The 20,079-nt window shown below is 49.7% G+C and overlaps 1 protein-coding gene across 1 annotated transcript in view; it reads right to left on the bottom strand.

Annotated features, from left to right (window-relative positions):
- Positions 1 to 1,881: 1,881 nt before the first annotated feature.
- ST8SIA2 (ST8 alpha-N-acetyl-neuraminide alpha-2,8-sialyltransferase 2) overlaps positions 1,882 to 20,079 on the bottom strand; it is a 31,140-nt gene continuing 12,942 nt past the window's right edge. The window contains exons 2-6 of the mRNA XM_058847289.1: positions 18,476 to 18,538; positions 16,449 to 16,577; positions 15,666 to 15,923; positions 13,259 to 13,552; positions 1,882 to 4,337 (exon numbers count right to left, since the gene is read on the bottom strand). Of these exons, the coding sequence (XP_058703272.1) occupies positions 4,052 to 4,337; positions 13,259 to 13,552; positions 15,666 to 15,923; positions 16,449 to 16,577; positions 18,476 to 18,538 (1,030 nt within the window). The 3' untranslated portion in view covers positions 1,882 to 4,051. The remainder of the gene's footprint in view (positions 4,338 to 13,258; positions 13,553 to 15,665; positions 15,924 to 16,448; positions 16,578 to 18,475; positions 18,539 to 20,079) is intronic.

A 20,079-nucleotide genomic window follows, 5' to 3' on the forward strand; every position in this document is an offset into this window, starting at 1 on the left:
TGAAAAGAAATTAAAAGGTAATTTGAATCACAGTGACTATTTGCACTTTGCTCTCTAATTATCTGGGCTGTGACTGAAGCACAGGGCTGGTTATTGACCTGCAGCAAGCCCTGGATGGTGGAGGGTCTGGGGGAAGGGGACAAGCTCCACTCCTGTCCCACGAGGCTGGGAGGGAAGTGGTGCCTTGGGCAGCCCTGGCTGAGGGGCTGGGCAGCGTGGGAAGCAGCCAGGGGATGCTGTGCTGCTGTTCAGAGGAGCTGCTGAGACTCAAATCACCCCAGTCAGCGTTAAACAAGGCAGTATTAATTATAAAGGATGCTGGCAGTGGAGCCTGTGGACTCTGCAGTTTGACCAGAGGAGATGTCAGGTGTCAGGGCCAGGTATGGACATGATCTCCCCCAGGAGAGCAAGAGCCATGTCAATGTATATATATTTATATATATGCATATGCCAAAGCTGTGGCAGACTCCACGGCTGGGATGAAACCCAGCAAACCATGGATAAAATGAAAAGGGCTTCTCACTGTGCTGTGGGGAGCAGGCAACACACAGCCCTTATCCCCAAGCTGCTGTACACAGAAAATGCCCCAGAGGCACACGGTGAGGAGGATATTGTGCTTGGCCAGAAGCACCTTTAGAGCATCACCCCAACAAGCCACAATGAGAAACAGCCCCAAACCCTGGGTTTAGCCAGTTGGAGACTCAAGTTTGCCTCTATTTTTCAAGTTTAGGTCACTTCTAACCAACCAGAGGCCTTTTGGCACAAATGTGCCTAACCCATGGGAGGGAGCTCACCTTCCCACAGCCACCAGCACCACCAGTTTGGACCAGCCTCACTGCTGGAGGGAGTGGTGGGATGCAGGAGGGAAGGGCAAGGGGAGCTGTTGCTGCCATTTACAGCAGTTAAGCAGATCCGTGCTGCAACACGTGCACCTGCATCTCTGCCTAAGCAGCATCAATCCTCTCTTTTGTTTCACTCTTGATGACAGAAGAGCCTTAATTGGGCATGAAGAAATCCATCAAGCAGCAGCCTGGTGCAGTCGTTGGGTCCCCACAGCATCTGGCAGCTGCCGTGCTGCTCCAGGGCTGGTGGCTGCCCCAAAATAGCCCAAATATCACCCACCCACCCCAAGCCCTGCTGCAGGAGGCGAATCTGAATCTCTGCTCCTGCTGCTCATGCACAGCACAAGGGCTTTGTGCCTCCCTGGGGCTTGGTGGAGCCAGGTCCCAGCTATTTGCTGGAAACTGAGATGATAAATTATGTTTCCAACCTGAGGAGCTGCCCAGAGAACCAGACCAGGGGCTTGACACAAAACACTAAAGCAAGGGGAAATTATTAGTTGTTTTTTGTGCATATAAACACAGCAGAGACCAGCCTGCGTGGCAGCAAGGTGAAACGGGAGCTTAGCCAGGGATTTCAATAGCTGCAGGGTCTTGCTCATGGTTTAATGCATTTTTACAACAGGGATGGAACAGGGCCCATTCTGGGAATAGAAACATCACCAGCAATTTCATCCCCCTGAATAATTTGCTTATAACTTGCCTGTGCTTTGATGCAGCAGCTGCTTCAAGGGCACCAGAAAAAAAAAAATCCCTTCTCCCATCATCTTTTCACCCCCTGGCACACCCCTGTTGTGCTGCTGTAGCTTCAGCTCAATAATCTCTGTAGGCACAGCGAGAACATCCTGATGGCTTTCAATGTCTCCCTGACATCCACATCATGTGGGCAAACAAGCCCAACCTTCCCCTCTCCTTCACCAGCAAAAGGGGCTCCAGGGTCTCCCCATTTAATCCCACGGCACTTCATGGTCTTGCCTCCCCTCTCGCCCTTCTATTCGATGAAAATAAAGAATAAAAATAAAACCCCCGCACATTTATTTCGTTTCCTCTATTTTTATTTAAAAAGAAGGTTTGCTAACAGCAATCAGTACCATGGCCCAGGCCCCTCGATACAACAGTTGGCTTTAGCAGTCCCTGCAGCTCCAGCCCTCCTCTGTCCCTCCCCCGTGCTGGGGACAAACCTGGGAATTATCTGCCTTTAAGAACCACTCCTGAATGGTGGGAGACACCCTGGGATTGCAGATTACTTCCATCCTGCAGTTTTATTCTCTGTCTCTTTCTGTCTCAGCTTAAGCTGAGGATCACAGCCAGGTTTAGCTTTACTGTGAAACTAAAGTCAAGCAAAAATAATACGCAAAAAAGAAAAAAAAAGGCACCAGGTTTGAAAAAAAAAAAAAAGACATGAAAGAAATAATTTTCTGGTGCTGGAAAGAAACATCCCCTCAGTGGCAGATTAGCCCACATTTATCCACTATAATGTTGCTTATACCTTAATCTTAGCCATCTTCATCTGACACTAATTAGCAGGCTGCAGGCTCCTGTGGGTACAGTAGCTTCTACGGCCCAAAACATGAAAGTGAGCTCTTCTTTTTACCACTTGAAGCACTCAGCTTTTAAAGAGACCATGTCAAGTATTTCAGCCCCAAACTGTACACTTTTTAACTTAAAAAACACAGCAGCAGGAGGAGGCCCAAAGGTGATGATACCCAGCCATGGCAGCAGTGAAGAGCATGCCTGAGGTCTGCCTGTGCAGTGTTATTTACTCTCCCACAAATTAAACCCAAACAGCCCTCGCTGAACCCTGGACTCACCTGCATTCTGGCACTGAGTGCTAATTAGGAGACAAACAGAATAGGCTACAGAGGCAGAAAATGAAACAGAATCATCAGATCAATCTAGTTGCTTCCTCCAAGACCCCTGAAAAATCAGAGAAAAGCAAATGCGTTTATAAAAAATTCTTTATATTTTGGGTTCTGTCTGGCAAAAAAAAAAAAAAAAAGGAAAGGATTATTCTATGATGTTCATCACTAGGCAAGCATTCCATCAAGATCCATCTGACACCCTATTTAACTGTTGGAAGTGAGAGATAATTAGGGCTTGAAAGGACTGAGAGAGTGGGACTCCAGGAATTCAATGCTGTGTGCTGGCTCTTCGGGGAGAAACTGAAAATAAATTATTTAGACTTGAAAAAGTCCCTTGAAGTCCTGTGGTCTTTCTGCTTGGCTGGGTCTAAGCTTATCACCCATATTTTGGCAGTTTTTGGAGGGGGAAAGAAGGCAATCTGCTTAGCAGGTAACAGTTGGGAATTAGAGCTGGATATATTTATGGTTTTCACAAGCCCTGACAGATGTTGAGTGTCTTTGTGACACAGTGAGACTACTCAGTACTAATACTCAATACTAATGGTGCTGGTTTGTTGCAGCAACGCTCCTTCCTGCCACGTTCCAGCATCTCTGCCCCTCCCTATATTGCTCCTTAGAAAAGGAAGATAAATACACATTCAGCATCCTCCTCACCATCCCCCTGGCTCAATGCTGATGTTCTCATGCTGTGGAGACCCTCACATGTGTGAGTGTCACTCGGTTCAGCTTAGCTCTGCTCCCTGCCACCTCCTGGAGACCCAGCTGCAGCCCCAGAGGCTTCTCCTGCTCCGAGGGCTGTGCCCAGCCTGGCACTCTGTGCTCAGATGGATCTGGGCACTGGTCCCTGCGGTGCCACAGGAGCCTGGGCTGTGAGAGCCACCAACAAACCTTCCCTGCCCACCCCGCTCCCTGCCCCTTCCCCTCCCCAGCACGAGCACAGGGCCAAGGACGCGCCTCGCTGCCGACGCCCTTGGCCAAACGAACTAACTACCAACCTCGGACCAGTCACGACAAACGGCTCACGTTAACCCATCACCTAACATACCCTCAAAAACCACCTTCACACCTTTGGGATGTGAGGCAAACACCCTTCGAGTCCAGCAAGCCCCACGGCAAACGGGTCTTGCCCAGGCCAGTCTGGCGAGACGCTCCCGCGTCTCTGCTGCCCCTCCCTTGGTGAACACCGAACAGTTATAATACTCAGGTCAATATATATAGGTACCACGTAGATATATTTGTGTCGCTGTCCTGCGCGTTAACAAAGACGACCAACCCCACCAGGCACCACTCGTCCTTTCCGCCCCCTCCCCTTCCTCCTGTGGCTGTGCAGGAACGTGACCGGGGACCACCCTACGTGGCCCCATCGCACTCCCCCACAGTCAGCTTCAAGGCTCCTTGCTGGTGCAGCGTCTTTAAGGCTTTGAACTCCAAGGGCATAGTGTGCGGGCTGGCCTGCGAGGTGTAGCCGTACTTGAGGCTGTCGTAGTAGTGGTACTTGACCGGGTTCTGGTTCTGGTCCAGGGGAAAGGGCCAGAAGCCGTAGAGATAGATCTGGTTGCAGAAGCGGGTGGCCAGGGTGTACATGAGGAGGCCGGTGGTGGGTCGCTTGATGTGCACCTTGTTGGTCAGCCAGTACCTGCAGAGGGACAGTGCAGCCTGTTATTCACCCCGCACACCAAGCTCGTGTCCTGCACGTTTCTCTCTCTCCAGCCTCTGACTGAGATGCATTGGTGACTCAAAGTGAGAGGATTCTGACTAGCAGAATTCTCCACGCCAAGAAAAAGCCTCTCTGGGGACTGCATCCTCCTGCTCTCTGTCTGCTGGTTACATCACACTTGTTGCCATGGCACTGAAGCATCTCATGCCTCGACAATCCTTTATGAAAAACAAATTGCTTGCAACAGTGGCCTTCGGTACTTCAGCCTACAATTATCTTCCAATCAACCCCAGAGATCAATACCACAGACCAAAGCATCCACATGTCAAGTAGACTCCAACAACCCCTCGAAGCAGACACAGTCAAACACATGCTGATGACTTTCATTGATGAATGAATATTTTACTCTGACAGCAAACACGACAGGGCTGGAAAAACATCTGCCTTGGAACAAAGGGTCACCAGGCTGAAAGAGCTAAAATGCACTGCTGAGTTCCCATTACACCCAGCGACTGCTGCTGTGATCCTGGACCAAGATACATCACCACACTCGGCAGCGTGAGTCCATCAGACACACAATATGGCACATCGCAATATAAAATGTGAGCTACGGAGGTCAGCTGTGCTCGCTGCTGGGAAGCACGTTAGTTTTTATGAGGGATGGTAAAAAGCACAGGGGAAGGATGTAGGGATGTAGTGATGCAACAGCAGAAACCATATCAGCTGTGGTATTTTGGGCTGCTGATAAAAGTTATTGCAGCATCAACATCCTGGAAGAAGATGTTTCCAGTGCCCCGTATTTATTGCAAAGGCAACTTATCTGGTTTGCTCAGCAGGAAAACACTGTCAGAAGAGCAAAATCAGAAAGCAAAAGGTTTGGGGAGGTAGAAGATATCCCCATCAGGCACAATCCCTCCTACCCCAGCACATCTGGTGCCAGCACTGCCCCAGGGCTGGTGCAGGCAGCACATCCCGCTGTGCTGCAGCCTGTCTGAGCCCTTGGAATATTTTAAACAGGTATTTCCAAGGGCCTGGGCTCAGGTGAGTGACTGGCAGCACCTTGGACAAAAGGCAGGAGGAAGCAGAGCAGAGCACGTGGCATTTCTGTGCTCTCACCAGATGTTTGGGGTCCTGAGCCGGGTTCTGCAGTTGCAGTGGAGCCCCAGGAAGTGTCTTGCTCATCATCTGCACTTTCTGCTGGGCTCCTGAGGGTCTGGTGCTCAGACAGCAGGAACCCTTGGGAGAGCTGAGCCTTAATCCTCCCAATTAGCTTTTCACAAAAGCCATTAAAATTTAGCAACCAAGGCACAAAACGTGCTTGCTTGTTCTCAGCCAGATAAGAGAAAAAAATTGACTTTTCTGGTGAATCAAATTCTGGAAGCAGAGTGACCACCTCAGCATGTGCAGGAAGGGCACAAGGACAGCTTTTTTGGGTGCTACATGCAGGGGTGTTCAAGGGGGCTTTAGCAAATGATGGATTGGATGTTTTGGGAAGGAGGCCTTTGCCTGGCTCACGCTGGCATCCAGCACGAAAAAGGAGCAAGAAACTGGGGGAAGAGCAGGATCTCAGTGGGACAGCATCAGCATTTTCTGTGCTTGCCCAGCCACAGGGCTGTGCTCTGGGGACCCAGCAGAGCTCGCTGCAGTGCCACAGCAAGCTGCTCCCACAGGTAAAGCAGCCTCCTTGATGAGTTTATGGGTAAGCACATTAGACCCCCTGTGTGCAGAAGGAAATGGGAGATTATCACAACCATTTAACACTGTGAATTAGGGTATCCTCATGCAGCAGGGGAGCCACCTGGGAAGAACTGTCAAGCCATATTAACCAGCTGGCTTTGGCGGGGGGACAACTGTCTGGGGTTTGTCCTGCAGCTGCTTTAGCCTTAAAACTGTCTTTTCTATCAATTTACCAGCTGGAATACACAGAAAAATACTGGTCACCTTCTGCCCTCCCAAAATACTAACTTTTGTGTTTCATTGAGAGGCTGTAAATACTTTGTGAGCATCTAAGGACCCTGACAGCAAGATGAAGTGGTTCTTGCACAGAGGCACTGTGACCATTCATGTGACCACCAGTTTCATGCATATTAACAATGAGAAAAATGACCTGGGTCAGACACTGAAGCACATGCTGTCCTCTGCAACCCAACACACACAAAAAACCTTACCAATTCCAACAAATGTGCACAAGCCACCACCCAAAAACAGCCCTACCACTACCAATCCAGTGTATCCACCTCACCAAATGCAGCTAGTGAGCCCTCAGTTGATAATATTGGTGTGAGCAACACTGACAATTCATTTTTTTAACAATGAAAATTAAAACCTGGCTCTTTTGTCTGTATTTCCCCTTGTTGCAGGCAGGGTATTGCAAAAACCACACTCATGCAACGTTATAAATTCTCAGAGCAGCTCTGAGAGGGGGTGATGGACTCCAGCCTGTCCCAAACCACCCACATGGATGACATAACACATAATGCTCAATCCATAAAACAGGCCATGCCAAAGCTCCTGCAATTTGTTTCCTGGAAAGTGAAGGTGGGAAATCCTCTGGTGAGGTCTGGGAAATACTTTTTAATGACTGCTTTGTGATGGGAGTGTCAGAGCAATGCAAGACCTTCCTCTTATCTCTCCCACCACTGTCCAGCTGAGACAGCAGCCACAACCCTGGTGCAGGAGAGAACAGCTGGGGATGGAAATAAAACCTAATTAATTCTGTAAATCCAAATGAGGTTGTCTGGGCGCACATGGGATGCTGTGTCAACAGCACACCTTTAATATGCAAGGTCCAGGATTTTAATTAGGAGGAAAGATAATCTCGAAGCAGGCAGTAATTATTTTTCGAATTGGCTACACCAATCACCATAACTATTAACTGCAACACTTTATGGAAAGAGACAGCAATTAAAAGAGAAGAGTAAAGAGCAGTCCTGAAACCCAATACCTCTGTTCTCAGAGCTGCTCTCCCAGTGAGGACCTCCTTCAGAAGCTGTGTCTGTAAATAAACCCTCAGGTGTGGATGCAGCTCCTGAGATAGGCAGGAGCCTGAGCAGGATATGGCTCACAACAGGAACCACGATGCTGTCAGGGAAAAATTGCCTGAGACAGCTCTGGTTTTAGATCATGATAGTGACAGATGGAAAATGCCATCACATCTTCAAGGCCATCTTTTGTAAGGAGGCAGCCTAGACACAAGCCCTAACACCTTCTTGAACTGAGACTTAAGAAGAGCAGCTCAGTCTCATCCTACAGCTGGGAGGTGGCTTTGGTTGCTCCTCATCTCCTGATCCTCAACTGGAGATGATTAGAAGCCTCCTAAGCAGAACTGCTGCCAGGTGCCTGACCATCAGTGTGTGCCTCTTGTGAGGAGGCTGCTCTGCAGCCACAGAAAGAAACTGCTGCACTGGGACCTTAAATCCCAGGGGGAATTCTTCAGGAGGCAACTGCTGAAGAATTTCCTGAAGCTGCCCCTCGGAAGCCACAGCTGCCACCCGAGCCAGGGACGGTGGCAGCCTCCCCACTGCGCACCTGGAGCACGTGCCCCACCACACTGAGAGTGCTCATCCTCCCCCAGCATCACTGAATCAGGGGAGAAGAGCCTGGCCTGGATTTGGGCTGGAATGCTGGGTGCAAAACTCCTCCCTGTAGGCAGCATTCAAGGACTGCTAGAGAGGGTGGGGTCCTGCTCTCTGCTTACCAACCAACTCCTGGCACGCCTGAGAGAAACCTAAAATAACTTGTACCCTCCAGGTAAGGGTTAACCCACAGGATAAAATTAACAGAAAATCCATTGCCCTGATGAAATGAATAAAAGACTTAGGTCAATGAAGAAATCAAATTTCAGCAGTATCAGCTGCATTATTTCATGATACAAATCAGAATAGATGAAATAATGCAATTTCAGACTCTTTTAAAAGAGCTAATTCATAAAAGTGTGATACAAACACAAGCTGTTGTGGAGGAGCTAGTCCTTGACTGGCAGCAGTGTATTATCAGTCTGCTACACACATCCTGCTCCCAGTAATACCCTGGAAAAGCCAGACACAGATAACCAGAGTGAGTGCCCTGACTGATGCTGGTGCAGGTGGGGACAGGACCTGCTGGTGCTGGCAGGGGACAGAACATATCCCAGTGCTGGGTGGATGGAGATGAAGTGCTGGAGCCCAGAGAGCAACTGATATCCCCCCATTCAGCTTCTTCCAGCCCTCTTCTGTCCAGGTATTGACTTTCCTCTGGTACCTCCAGCAGAACAGCCAAGAGCCAGGTACAGTGATGAGAGCTGTGCTGGACAAGCAGGAACAGACATGTTCCCATCCAGATTCTAACACTGACCAAAAACTGCATCCAGTGTCAGCTGGGCTTTATCCACAGGTTGGAAAAAGCCCAAACACCAAACCCAGCCTCCTTGTCTAGACTGGATCCACACCATGTAGCCTGGTTCTGGTTTTGGTGACTTGGCACAAGCAAATCAACTCTGAGGCACAGATAAAAACTCTCTTCTCCTCCAGATCTTGAGCCTGTGATGCCTTTTCAAACACATATGGTACTCAACACCCCCAGGTTAAAGCATTTCCAAACAGACAAAAAATAAAAATAATTGAAAATAACCTTATTTCTTTCACCTTTCCTTTCTATGCCACTTCACTTCTTTTGAAAAAAGAAAATACTAAATCTTCCAGATTAACGGGAACAAATTAACTCTCTTGGGCCCCTAGTGCAAGCACACCACAGCTCAGGTTCAGTGTGCCTCAGGTGCAGAAGAGGAGAGGATAGTAGCTCACACAAGGACTTTTTTTGCAGGATATCCACTGATCTAAGCCACACACAACTTTAGGAGGTGTTCACAGTTCCCCCCCACATCCCACTCCAGTCACACAATTGTGAATGGCTGTTTTCTTTCCCTGCACCCTTTGGACATCTTGTTCCCTCACCTGAGTACAGGACCACAGCCCTTAAACCATTTGTTTAATGTTTGGGGGAAGGGATTTAAGGCACAAGACCCCTGGGCAGGTATTTCAGAGGAGGCATGAAGTAGCTGGGTTAGAAAACTCACAAGTGGGCGATGCTGGCCCGACACTGCTGGACACAGCAGAACCAGTCTTGAGACAGAGGGTGAGAAAAGCTGAGCTGGGAGGGCTGTGAAAAGGAAAAGCAAGAGCTTAGGCTGGATGTGTTAGAGAAAAGCAGAGGCTGTGGAGGGATGCAAGAGAGTTCAGGCAAAGCAACAGGTCAGGAGAACCATCTGCACACAAGTGAGGCAAAGGGTGTTGGAATGGAGGTGGCTGAAAGGGGACACGAGGCGAGGAGGGACCAGGTGTGGGTTTCCACCCTGAGGGCTCCCACCACAGCTGATGGATGGGAAAGACATCGTGCCCTGAAACCTCAAGTGAAGGCTCAGCCCCTGTTTGGGTGTGAGGAACCAGGCAGACATCCAAGGCAAAGATGAATGCACCTTGTGGCCTGTCAGGCTGCAGTTCTGAGTGCAGAACCTGGGCCCTGGGCACGGCGATCGCTGTCCTGAACAGCCCACGCCAGCTGTCACAGCTTTTGGATGTTAAACCTAATGGGAGACCAAGCCAAGGAGCTGGAAGCTTTATTGATTTTTAATTTCTTTTTCTCTCAAGAAGCCCTTAACAAAATCTTATGGGACTGGAATTGGTTACTGCCAAAAGACCCTTGTGATGGACACAGTGAGAAATGCTAGGCCAGATTAGAAAAAGTGAAATGTGTCCCTGAATTTGCTGTGAGGAGTGACAGACAAACCTCCAGACACAATTATTTTCCCTCTCCTCCTGCATTTCATGTTATTTCTCTAACGAAAGCTGCTTGGCAGTAGGGATTACAAGGCTTTTTGGAGACACTAACAGGCAATTTATAAGGGGCTTGCTCACTCCCCAGCCAGGTGAGGAGCATGGGGCTTGCCAGAAGAATGGCTGAGGGGACATTTTATGGAACTGCTGAGAAGTAGGGCATGCACACACCCTGAAACACACAGCACTGTCCCCAGGAGCTGGCTCTCTGCCACCAAACTGCCCCCCTCTTCAGCCCTGGGGGAGACTTGGCTTCCTTCTGAGCTCCTCCACTGGAATGCTGAAGGGTCCCTCCCCTCCTGGTGTGAGAAAAGCCTCTGTCCTACTGCACTGATTATCCACAATCAACAACCCAAAAAGCTATCAGCAAACATTTAAAGCACCCTTGTAGCTAGAAAGGTGATGTCTCAAATGATGCTGTTAAGGACAACAAAACCAAATGCTTTTTACTTATCTCAGCAATGCACCCTCTACAAATGCCCCAAAATGCACTGAAAATTATAGGAAAAACGCTCAATTGCCACTGAAATGAGTTTTGGTTTGAGGGGAAGCAGAGCAGGACAATAAATACTGTGGTTCAAGGAGGAGTCAAGGGCTCACAAATGTGTTTTGCTGGTAGTGGAGGAAGAAAAGGCAACGCTTTTGTGGCCAAATTGAAGTTGGCTGAGATGTCAGCCTTTGTAGAAAGTGCTATCCCTTGGGAATAAAAAATATAAAGGGGTGTCTTGGCTGAAAAACTTCCCCCATTTTTCATTTCTTTGTGACTTCCAAATCAACTCAGGGTAGATGATAAAAGGTAGTTTTATCCAAAAAGGGAGAAGATGGGACCTCTCTTCAACAGCAGCCCACAGCAGCACAGAGGGATGTGCTGTGGGGCTTTGTGGATTATTCATTCTCTGCTGCACACCACATGCCACAAAATGTATTTGTTTCACAAATCTCAGATTTGTCAAACAAAAGCATAGTGCTATGAACCAGCACAGAGAGAGCTGGAGAGACAGAGGAAGTTGTTGCAGACCATGTCCCTCATAAGCAAAAACATGGGATGATCATGGGAATTGGACAGTGACACAGAAGATGAAGAAGTAAACTCCAAGTGATTCTGGTCAGTTTGACCTGAGGAAGAACTCCTTCACCCCAAACCACATCATATCAATTACCCTGAGAGACTTCCTATACAGACCAAGAGGGTCAGCCACCTCCCTCAGCAGTGCCCAGTTCATTCAATTCTGCCTGAATCACTCTCCAATCCACCCAAGTCCAACCCTGAGGAGGCTGCACCAAGGAAAGGTTTAACACTGACTCCAGAATCTCACAGCCCTTTGCCCCCCCAGCCCTGGGTGACTCCTCTGTGAGCTCCTGGGCCAGCCCACAACACAATGGGTCAGCGTTGAAGTGCTCCCATCAGTTCAGGCTTTCCGAGGGGGCTGCAGTTTTCATTAGATTAATTGCTAATCAGTAGGCATCCTTGTTTTCCTGCTGATAAGTGTGAGAGCAGGAGGGCAGGTCAGGCAGCAGCTCCCTTGACTTAGAGGACAATCCCTGACGAGGATTAGCACAGGCCTCTGTGGTTATAATTGAATTAGAGCTGCCAGGAGCCACCTTCTCCCCTGCCCCCAGCACGGTGCCCAGCCCAAGGGACAGGATCGAGGTCCTGGCTGTATTTCCATCAGCCACTGTCCAGCCACGTGCTGGTGCCACATTCACCCCCAACACCCCCAGCTCACTTCATGTGCTTGCTGCTCTGACTGCTTGCATCCCTCTGAGCCCCAGGAGGCTCTGGGAAGCCCAAACCCACGTTCCTTGCACGAGACCCCAGGAAAGGCCATGGTTACACTAAAACACGTGCAAAAGGAAGACACTGCTCCAAGCCATGGGGGAGAGAGGTGCATTGCTCCCTGCAGCACTGAACCCCTGGGCTTCTCCCAAAATCCCTGCATCTCCTGCAGCCAGGAACATCCTTCCAGCCACAGGTGGTGGCTCCAACAGTGCTCTGCTGGTGCTACACAGGGACAACCAGCGTGCCATCCAGCCCAGCTGGAGCACAGGGCTGTGGCACAGAAAGGCCAGGAAGAAGCTGTGAGTTGGAAGATAAACTCAGCAGCTGAGCTTGTGGAGGCATCCTCCTCTCCCATAGGAAAGCGATGCCTAACCCTTGCCAACTCCTCTGCAAAGCTTCCTATGGGAAGTTTCTGGCACTGGGAATGGTTGCCAGCACAGGATTAGCAGCCTGTTGATTTAGAGGGCTTATTACAGGAGCTTAATTCTATTTTGACAGATGAAAGTAAGTCAATTATAGCTAGAAATAGCTCTGAATTTGGGTTATGGGATTTTTTTTCTTCCTGTCTTCCCCTTCTGTGAGTTGTGGTATCATTTCCGTCCCTTTCTTTACCTCAAAGCCAGTGTTTTCTGTGAGATGCCTCTCTGGCCCAGGGAAGTCTCTAACACAGGCATTTGGGACAGATGTGGTACTTGCTCATTATTGCTGCCTGTGAGGCACCGTGGCACCAATCCACTCCTCCCCAGGCCTCTCCAGGCCTCCTGGAGCCCCTCCTTGGGCTTGCTCCTGGCAGAAATGACCCCAAAACCTGTCCCCTACCCACCCCCAGCACTGACACACAACCTGAGCTGGGTCAGGAAACACCCAGCAGGGACCAACTGACCTGCAGAGCTCAGACTCAGAGGTGTGCAGGAGAAGTGCTCAAAGAAATCAAGGAACATTAATGCTGAGGCTTACAAGTGGGAGCATCAGCCACGCAAGGAAATTCCCATCCTGTCAGATTAACGGGGTCTGGTCAGGATCAAAGGACAACTACTGCCATAAGTCACTGTCTGCCTGAACTCCCTAAATGCCTAAGGAATCATGATATTCCTAGAGAAATAAAGCACAAAAGAGAGAGCCTACCCCATTCCCAAGTCATTTACATGAAAGTCTCACCCCTGGGGCTCTCTTTCTTTTATAACCTTTATAACCCCACCCTCATGGTCTGCAGCAGGAAACAGCTTGCACCGTTTTCCTCCAGCACAAACCCATGGGTTGCTCTCCAGCTCAGGAAATGCTGGCTGGGGGCACAGCAGAGAGGCTCTCACCCTCGGACAGCGTGCAGCAGGCGCAGCGAGGGGTAGGCGGTCCTGACGTTGATGTGGTGCTTCAGGATGAGCTCATTCACCCACTCCACTCGCTCCTTGCCCCCCTTGGCCATGAAGGCTGGGATCCAGAGGATGCTGCCATTGAGGCTGTGCAGGCGCTGCAGCAGCTTCTCCCTCCAGGTCTCATTCACCAGGTCCTCGAAGGCGCGCTGGATCACCGAGGGGTTCATCGTCACCAGGTCTGTCTTCATGCCCACGTCCTGAGAGTACTCCTGGACAGGGGCCAGGTTGCACCTGCAAAGGGAAACACCCAGCAGGCCTGTTCAATGCACTGAGAGAGGGCAGTGACAGGCAGGAGAGGGGTGTGATGCCAAAAGCCAGGGCTGGTGACAATGTGACATTCACCCTCGCTTTTGGGAGAAAGAGGAGGGACAATGACCCTCTGCACTGAATTAGTGATGATGAGCCATCTCCATCTCAGGCCACCATCCCGTGTTGGCACGTGCCCCTCTGGGACAAGGCTAATATCAGCCACAAGTGTGGTGTCTCATGGGTGGTTTGCAGGGAGCAGTAGCTCTTCTGGAGCCGTTCAAAAATAACACCAGCAGCAAAGCTCCAGTCTCTGCTCCCAGGGCAGATGTCAGACAAAACAGCTTTTTCTACTCAAGGAAAGCACTTGCCTCTTAATTCCAGCCCTGCTGGAGTAACATTATCCCAAAGGCCTTTTGTCCTCCTGGTGAGTCTCTGCAAACAGCAGACGTGGCGGCACCGGTGGCGATACTGACACCAGCGGGAGGGGGATGCCAGGACATGGCCTCCACAGGGCCTGGCTGTCTGGAGGCTGAGACCCTCAAAAACCACCTTTTTTCTGTAGTGTTCACTGGTGCCTCCTCTAAGATTGTACATGAGGGCACAGGCTGTGAGCTGCTGTGTCACACCAGCATGGGGGCTGAGGGGCTGTGGGACAAACTGCCAACAAATCACCCTTGTTACAGAGTGGCTTCCTACAGCTCCTTGAGGGGGGTAATCTGTGTCTGTGTCTGTGCACACAGCACGAGGAAAATGGCACCAGGAACCAGCTGATGGGGGATGCAGAGAGATGCTCCCCCAGCATCCTAAAAACCAGAGGGTGCCCATGTGTTTGCACACTGAGTGCTCTGCTGTGGTGTTTGACAGTGAAGTTACAGTATTTAATGAACAGGAATTGCATCCTAACCATCTGCCTCGATAATCAGCCATTATTACTGTTTTCCCTACTTACAGATGGGGAAACTAAGGGAATGGTGGAAAGAAAATCCAGATACTGGCATGGGGGCCCTTTGATTGACTCATTGCAGGAGTGAATTCAGTAAAAATAAACATTGGACCTGTGTCCTGGACACAGACACAATCACTGGTCACTGCCAACCCTGCTGAAAAGGCTGCTTGGATGGAACAAACCTTCCTCAGGAAGATGCAGGTTCCAGCAGTGGCTCAGACAACCTACAATGGGAAGAGTGTCTGTGCCAGACCTGCACTAGCACATGGCTGGGGAGAAGTTGCTCAAAATCCCCATCCTCACATCCAGAAAAGCTTTTCTCCTGCAATTTTGCTGCCTGACATGAGTGCCCCTCACTAAAGTTTGCCAGAACCACAATAAGCAGTTTTTCCCTGTGCTCACTTGTGTTCCAGTTAAGGATAATGCTCTGTTCCCTGTGGACAGGCTGGAGCTGCCAGCAGCCAGACAGCTGGAGCAGCAGGGTTTGAGTAGGGGACAGAGGTGACATTATCCTCATTCCCACGTCACACCAGCACCGCCTCTGTGAGCTGCTGATGGATTGGGCTGTCTTTGTAATAGACTCGCCAGAAAACAAATGTCTGCATGTACATAAATCATCTTTGGATTCCACAGCCTCTTAACTAACAGGAGCTTTGGGTTGGGAGGGCAGGAGCTCCTCCTCTCCACTTCAGACACCTCCTGGAGTGAATTTGGTGCATCCCACAGGGCTCAGGATGTGCTGCTGCAGGTCCCTGGGGCAGTGCAGCTGCAGGGACAATGGCACTGGGGACAGAGGGGACGCAGGGGAGTGTCAGACCCGAGCATGTACAGGTGCGGTGCCAGGGCATCGTGTGCTCAAGGGCAGAAGTGATCTGGGGAAGAATCAGGTTTGTGAGAGCCCAGGACGAGGTTTGTTTACAAGAGGACAAACCTGAGAGAAAAGGAGGTTGGTGGGTGGTTCATGGTGCACCATGAGAAGAGACGAGGTGCACTCACAAGAACAGGTGGGGAGCACTTGGAGATGAGTGGAAGGGTTTTCAGCAGGACATTTGCACGAGCTGTGTGTACATGTGGGGCTGTGAGGCTGAGCTGGACCCCAGGCCCCTGCACTGCTCCAAAGGCCCCTGGCCGCAGGGAGCAGCCCCCTACCTTATAACAAAGCTGTGAGCATCGATCTCGGGGCCGCAGCCGCTGCTGAGCAGCACCCCTGAGTTGCCCACGATGGCACAGGTGGGGAACTGCTTGCCCTTGAGGGGAGAGGTGCGGGGCAGCAGCTCGTACAGGTTCCGCGAGACGTTCATGGTGCTGTCCCTGTCAAAGACGTAGTGGATGATGTCCCCTGGCTTCAGCGTCCCCTTCAGCACTGAAATGTCCTTCTCTGCATCCAGGAACTTCAGGATCTGTTTCCTGAGCACAGGGAAGAAAACAGCCTCATCAGGTGAGGTACAGAGATAACCTGGGTCAGAGGTGAGATGAGCTCTTGCTTCCTGGCTGCCCTCACTCTCTGGCCACTCCATCTGACCACGCTCCCCAGGCACAGCTTACAAAAGGACATCTCCATCTCAATGCCTGCTTCCTCTCCACTCATCCTGCCCGGGTCAGGCTACCACAGTCAGCCCACCATCAGTGAGGGCCCCTGAGTTTACCCAGGCAAGAAGGTCTCCTTCCCTGTGTGACCCATCACCTGCACACACAAATTCCACTTGGCCTGAAAAACAGGGGCTCAAGTGCTCCTTGTTTTGTTGTTGCCAGGCCAGCTGGCTCAGCTGGGAATTCACTTCCAAGCGATCGCTTACAGATATGAAGCCTAGCTCAGCAGGAGATAAGTCTTTTTATTTCTTCCTTGACTTTTTAGATGATACAGAGGCAATTTGCCAGCTTGCACTAGAGAGGACCAAATCTGTCTCTTGTCCTATAGGTAATTACCAGTACCTGATCTTCAAAGAGAGTGTCTGGTTGTGTCTCCATTTGGATGAGGCTGGTTTAATGTTGTGCTTAATGCTTTCATTACTTCTGTCAACAACAGCTGGAGACGAGGAGTCATTTATTACTACTTCAGCTCTAGAGAAAAGAAAGTCGGGGAGAGGGAGACAGAATCCGTTAGCATCCCAATGGCACTTCTAATCACCATCTTCAGCTCTGGCTGCTTGAATTCAAACTTCATCAGAAAAGCAAAATTGTAGTTATTAGCTAAACAAGAAGTGAAAGCCTGTTCGTATTCTGCTACACTCTGGCAGACAGAGATCCTTAAATACCCACTCGCTTCCACGAACACAGACTGACAGCCAGCACAGCTTCACAGAAAACACACTATTACACACGGAGCTGCAGGAAGGCATGCACAAAAAACCACACAGTGACAGGCTGGCAGACAGGCACTTACAGACAAGACACCCCAAAGCCCCCAAAATTCACTAAAGAACTTCCTAGGCAAGGTGGCTGCCCTGGTGCCTCATGGTCACACATGAACATCCCAAAGTGGAGCCGGCTCATCTCCTGGAGAAGATTAAAATCCTCACCAGAGAGGAGCAACCCTCTCTTCACCCAATGGAGAAATTAATTCAGCTGAGCTGCTGCGTGCTGCTTGTGAGACTGGGCTGTGAGCATCCTGTACTAAAGAGGGGAAGGCTCACTGGAAACTTTTTCCCTGCTTAGAATTGAGCACAAGGATTTCAGCACCCATATCACCTGTTCCAGACCAAGAAATGAGAAGCACCCAGATGCTGGAGATCACTGGGGGACCCCAGCATTTAATCCCTGCTCAAAGAAGCAAATCAGCCCCAGCACTTCTGTGACATTTAAATCAAACTGCATGAATTGAAGGAGCCTCCAAATATTTGGTTCCAGCCAGTTGCCCTCCAAAAAGAAAAGCCAAGCACCTCATCAAGAAGCTGCGTGTGTATCTGCAGACCCAAAAAAATCCTTCACACTTCAGAGCACTCTGAAAAATACACGGCCAAAGCACTTGCTATCAGCTAAAGGGAATCTCCCTCTCCACTGCAAAAGGCTTTTTCCAGCTGGGAAATGCTTTGTAAATAAATGCATTTATATCAAGCATGTAAACCCCAAGGAGGGAGCAGAGTGAGAGATGGGGCAGAGGTGGTGGCCCAGGCTCATGGACAAACATCCAGCTCCTGGAAACACATCTCCAGCCCAGGGAAAGAGCTCCCCAGGACACATTGTGGCTCACACTGTATAATGTTTCAAAAAAGCAAGGAAATGTGTTTATAAATGCTTGCTGCCAGTGTCCTGATGTGTGTGTGTACAGTACCTCTCCAGAGGCTGCCAGTCTGTTGGATTTGTTTGCTTCTTGCATTTTGCTGCATCACTCATGTCTTGGAAACCTTACCTAGAAGGTGTCAAAAATCATAATGGAAGTAGGGTAAAGCAATCCTGGGAATAACTGTGGTTTTTTGGGTTTGCCCATTTTCTGTGTTTTTGTCACAGGTGGTGACATCATCACAGAATGATATCACTCTTCCTTGCAAGCTGTCACTAAGCTTTTGAAATGTGCCACTTGGCAATGCTGGGCTGACAGGGAATCATTGTAAAAATAACACAGAGAGACACTGAATGGGGCTGGGATGCCAGGGAATGACTCTGCCATGGAGGGACACTGCAATAAAACCAGAGTTCTGATCCCAAACACAGCGATCTCTCCTCTAATAGCACTTAAAACTATGGAAAATAGCAACTCTATCACTGACTTATTTTCACAATAAGTAACTCTTTCTCATTCTCTCAATCACCACAACTTCCAGATCCTTGGTTATTTGCAAATGATTATTGCACTGAGCTGGAAGAAGGAGGGGGAGAAATGATTAAGAAAATGCAAAGCAGAAGTGAAAAGGAACAGATACATTTGCTAAATAAGAACAGCACTATCCAGCGAAGAGGAGAAGCAGATTAATAGCTGCCTTACAGCAAAAACAAATGAACACAAAATCTAATTTACAAACCTATTAGATTTGCTATGTAAGCTGTTCACAGCTGATCTGATTGTACCTCTGCCTCCAGAACTCCTGCAAGACAAAGGAAATGCATTATTTATAAATCCAGCTCCTTTCTGCCAAGCACTGTTCAACAGTCCAAAGATCCTGCGCGGAGCGGAGGCACTGCCACGCCGCCCGTGTCCCACCCCTTCCAGAAGGGAAATGTCCTGATGCCTCTGAAGGGCTTTTCATCCCTCATCACCGCTGTGACCGTGAAACCATTCCGGCAAAGAACGCCCCGAGCCACCCCAATTAATAATACCTGCGTGATCTAACCAGCCATCACAGACATCTGCTCTGGCTGCCACAGCCGCGCGCGCCCCACAGCTGCGTTAAACACATCTCCGCTTCTCTTCACGAGCCAGGTGTTAGCAGTGCACAGACCTCTCCTCCAGCTCCAGGCTGCCAATGGACTTTCCCTGTCCTTTTCAGGTAGAGAGTGAATAATCTGGGCAGGATTCCCACCACTGTCTTCACCTGGGCTTTTAGTTTTAGCTTTTAGTATCTCTCTTTTACGCAGATTGAGTGACCAGCCTCCTTGACTTGTGGAGATCTCATACTCATAGTGTACCTTCTCCCAGCCCCCAGGCCAGACCCAGAGCTCCATTCCAGCCCACTCCAATCCCATGAGTGCCTTCAAGCCCCTTCTCCCCACCTTTGGTGTAACTTGGCTGAAAGCTACAAAGGCCAACTCACCACAGTCATTCACATGCTGGAGCTCAGACCTGAAGTGACAGCAGTGTCACTCCCATGGCCTGACACCACCACACAAGGACATGCCAGACCAGTCTGACCAAGACCTCTGGGAATGAACAGCCAAAGCTTCCAGCACCTCTGTGATCCTGTATTGAAGAACAGGTTGGACCAAGCCCCTTCAGAAAACCATACCATTCACACAAGCTGTGAATCCTCACTTAAATACGTACAAGTATTGGTCTGCAGCTAGCTGGCTGCAGAGCTCCTTCTTGCTTTAGCTTGCTGGTTTCAAAGGGGTCACAAAGAACAAGTCACCCACCTTGTGATGCTCAAGAGAGCTGAGCTCCCATTCAGACACATTTTAACCGCCATGTACTCATTGCTCTGTTTTATTTTTCCCATTGCACAGATATCCCAATGAGCAGCCATAAAAAGAACCAAATTCTCTTCCAGCAGAAATATTGCTACCCAGAAATATATACCTTAATGAAAATGTATCTCAGGAGAATGTATTTCTACCAGTTCTGAAAAAAATCCCACAAGCATTAGACAAAAATGAAAGAGAAAAAGCATGTGTGAGTGTGTTTGGTGCCATTAAAAAGGATTTTCAGACTTGTGGGATTCGACATAAATCCCCTCATTAGGCTGAGCTCAGCCCTCAGCACCACACAACATCAAACCCTTGGAAATGCCACGATGGTTTTCCCTTTCCTCCCTCCTGCCAGAGACCATCCACGGCCAAGTCAGAGCGATTCCTGCTCCGGCGCTCTCCTCTGTCCTTTGACAGACCTGAGAGCCTGTGAGCTGTTTCATTTCTTGGTGCATCAAGGGAACAGCAGGGCTGGCTCATTCCTGGAGCCTGCTGGCATTTAACA

Source organism: Poecile atricapillus, chromosome 11 (assembly GCF_030490865.1).
Source record: "Poecile atricapillus isolate bPoeAtr1 chromosome 11, bPoeAtr1.hap1, whole genome shotgun sequence".
NCBI classification, from domain to species: domain Eukaryota; kingdom Metazoa; phylum Chordata; class Aves; order Passeriformes; family Paridae; genus Poecile; species Poecile atricapillus.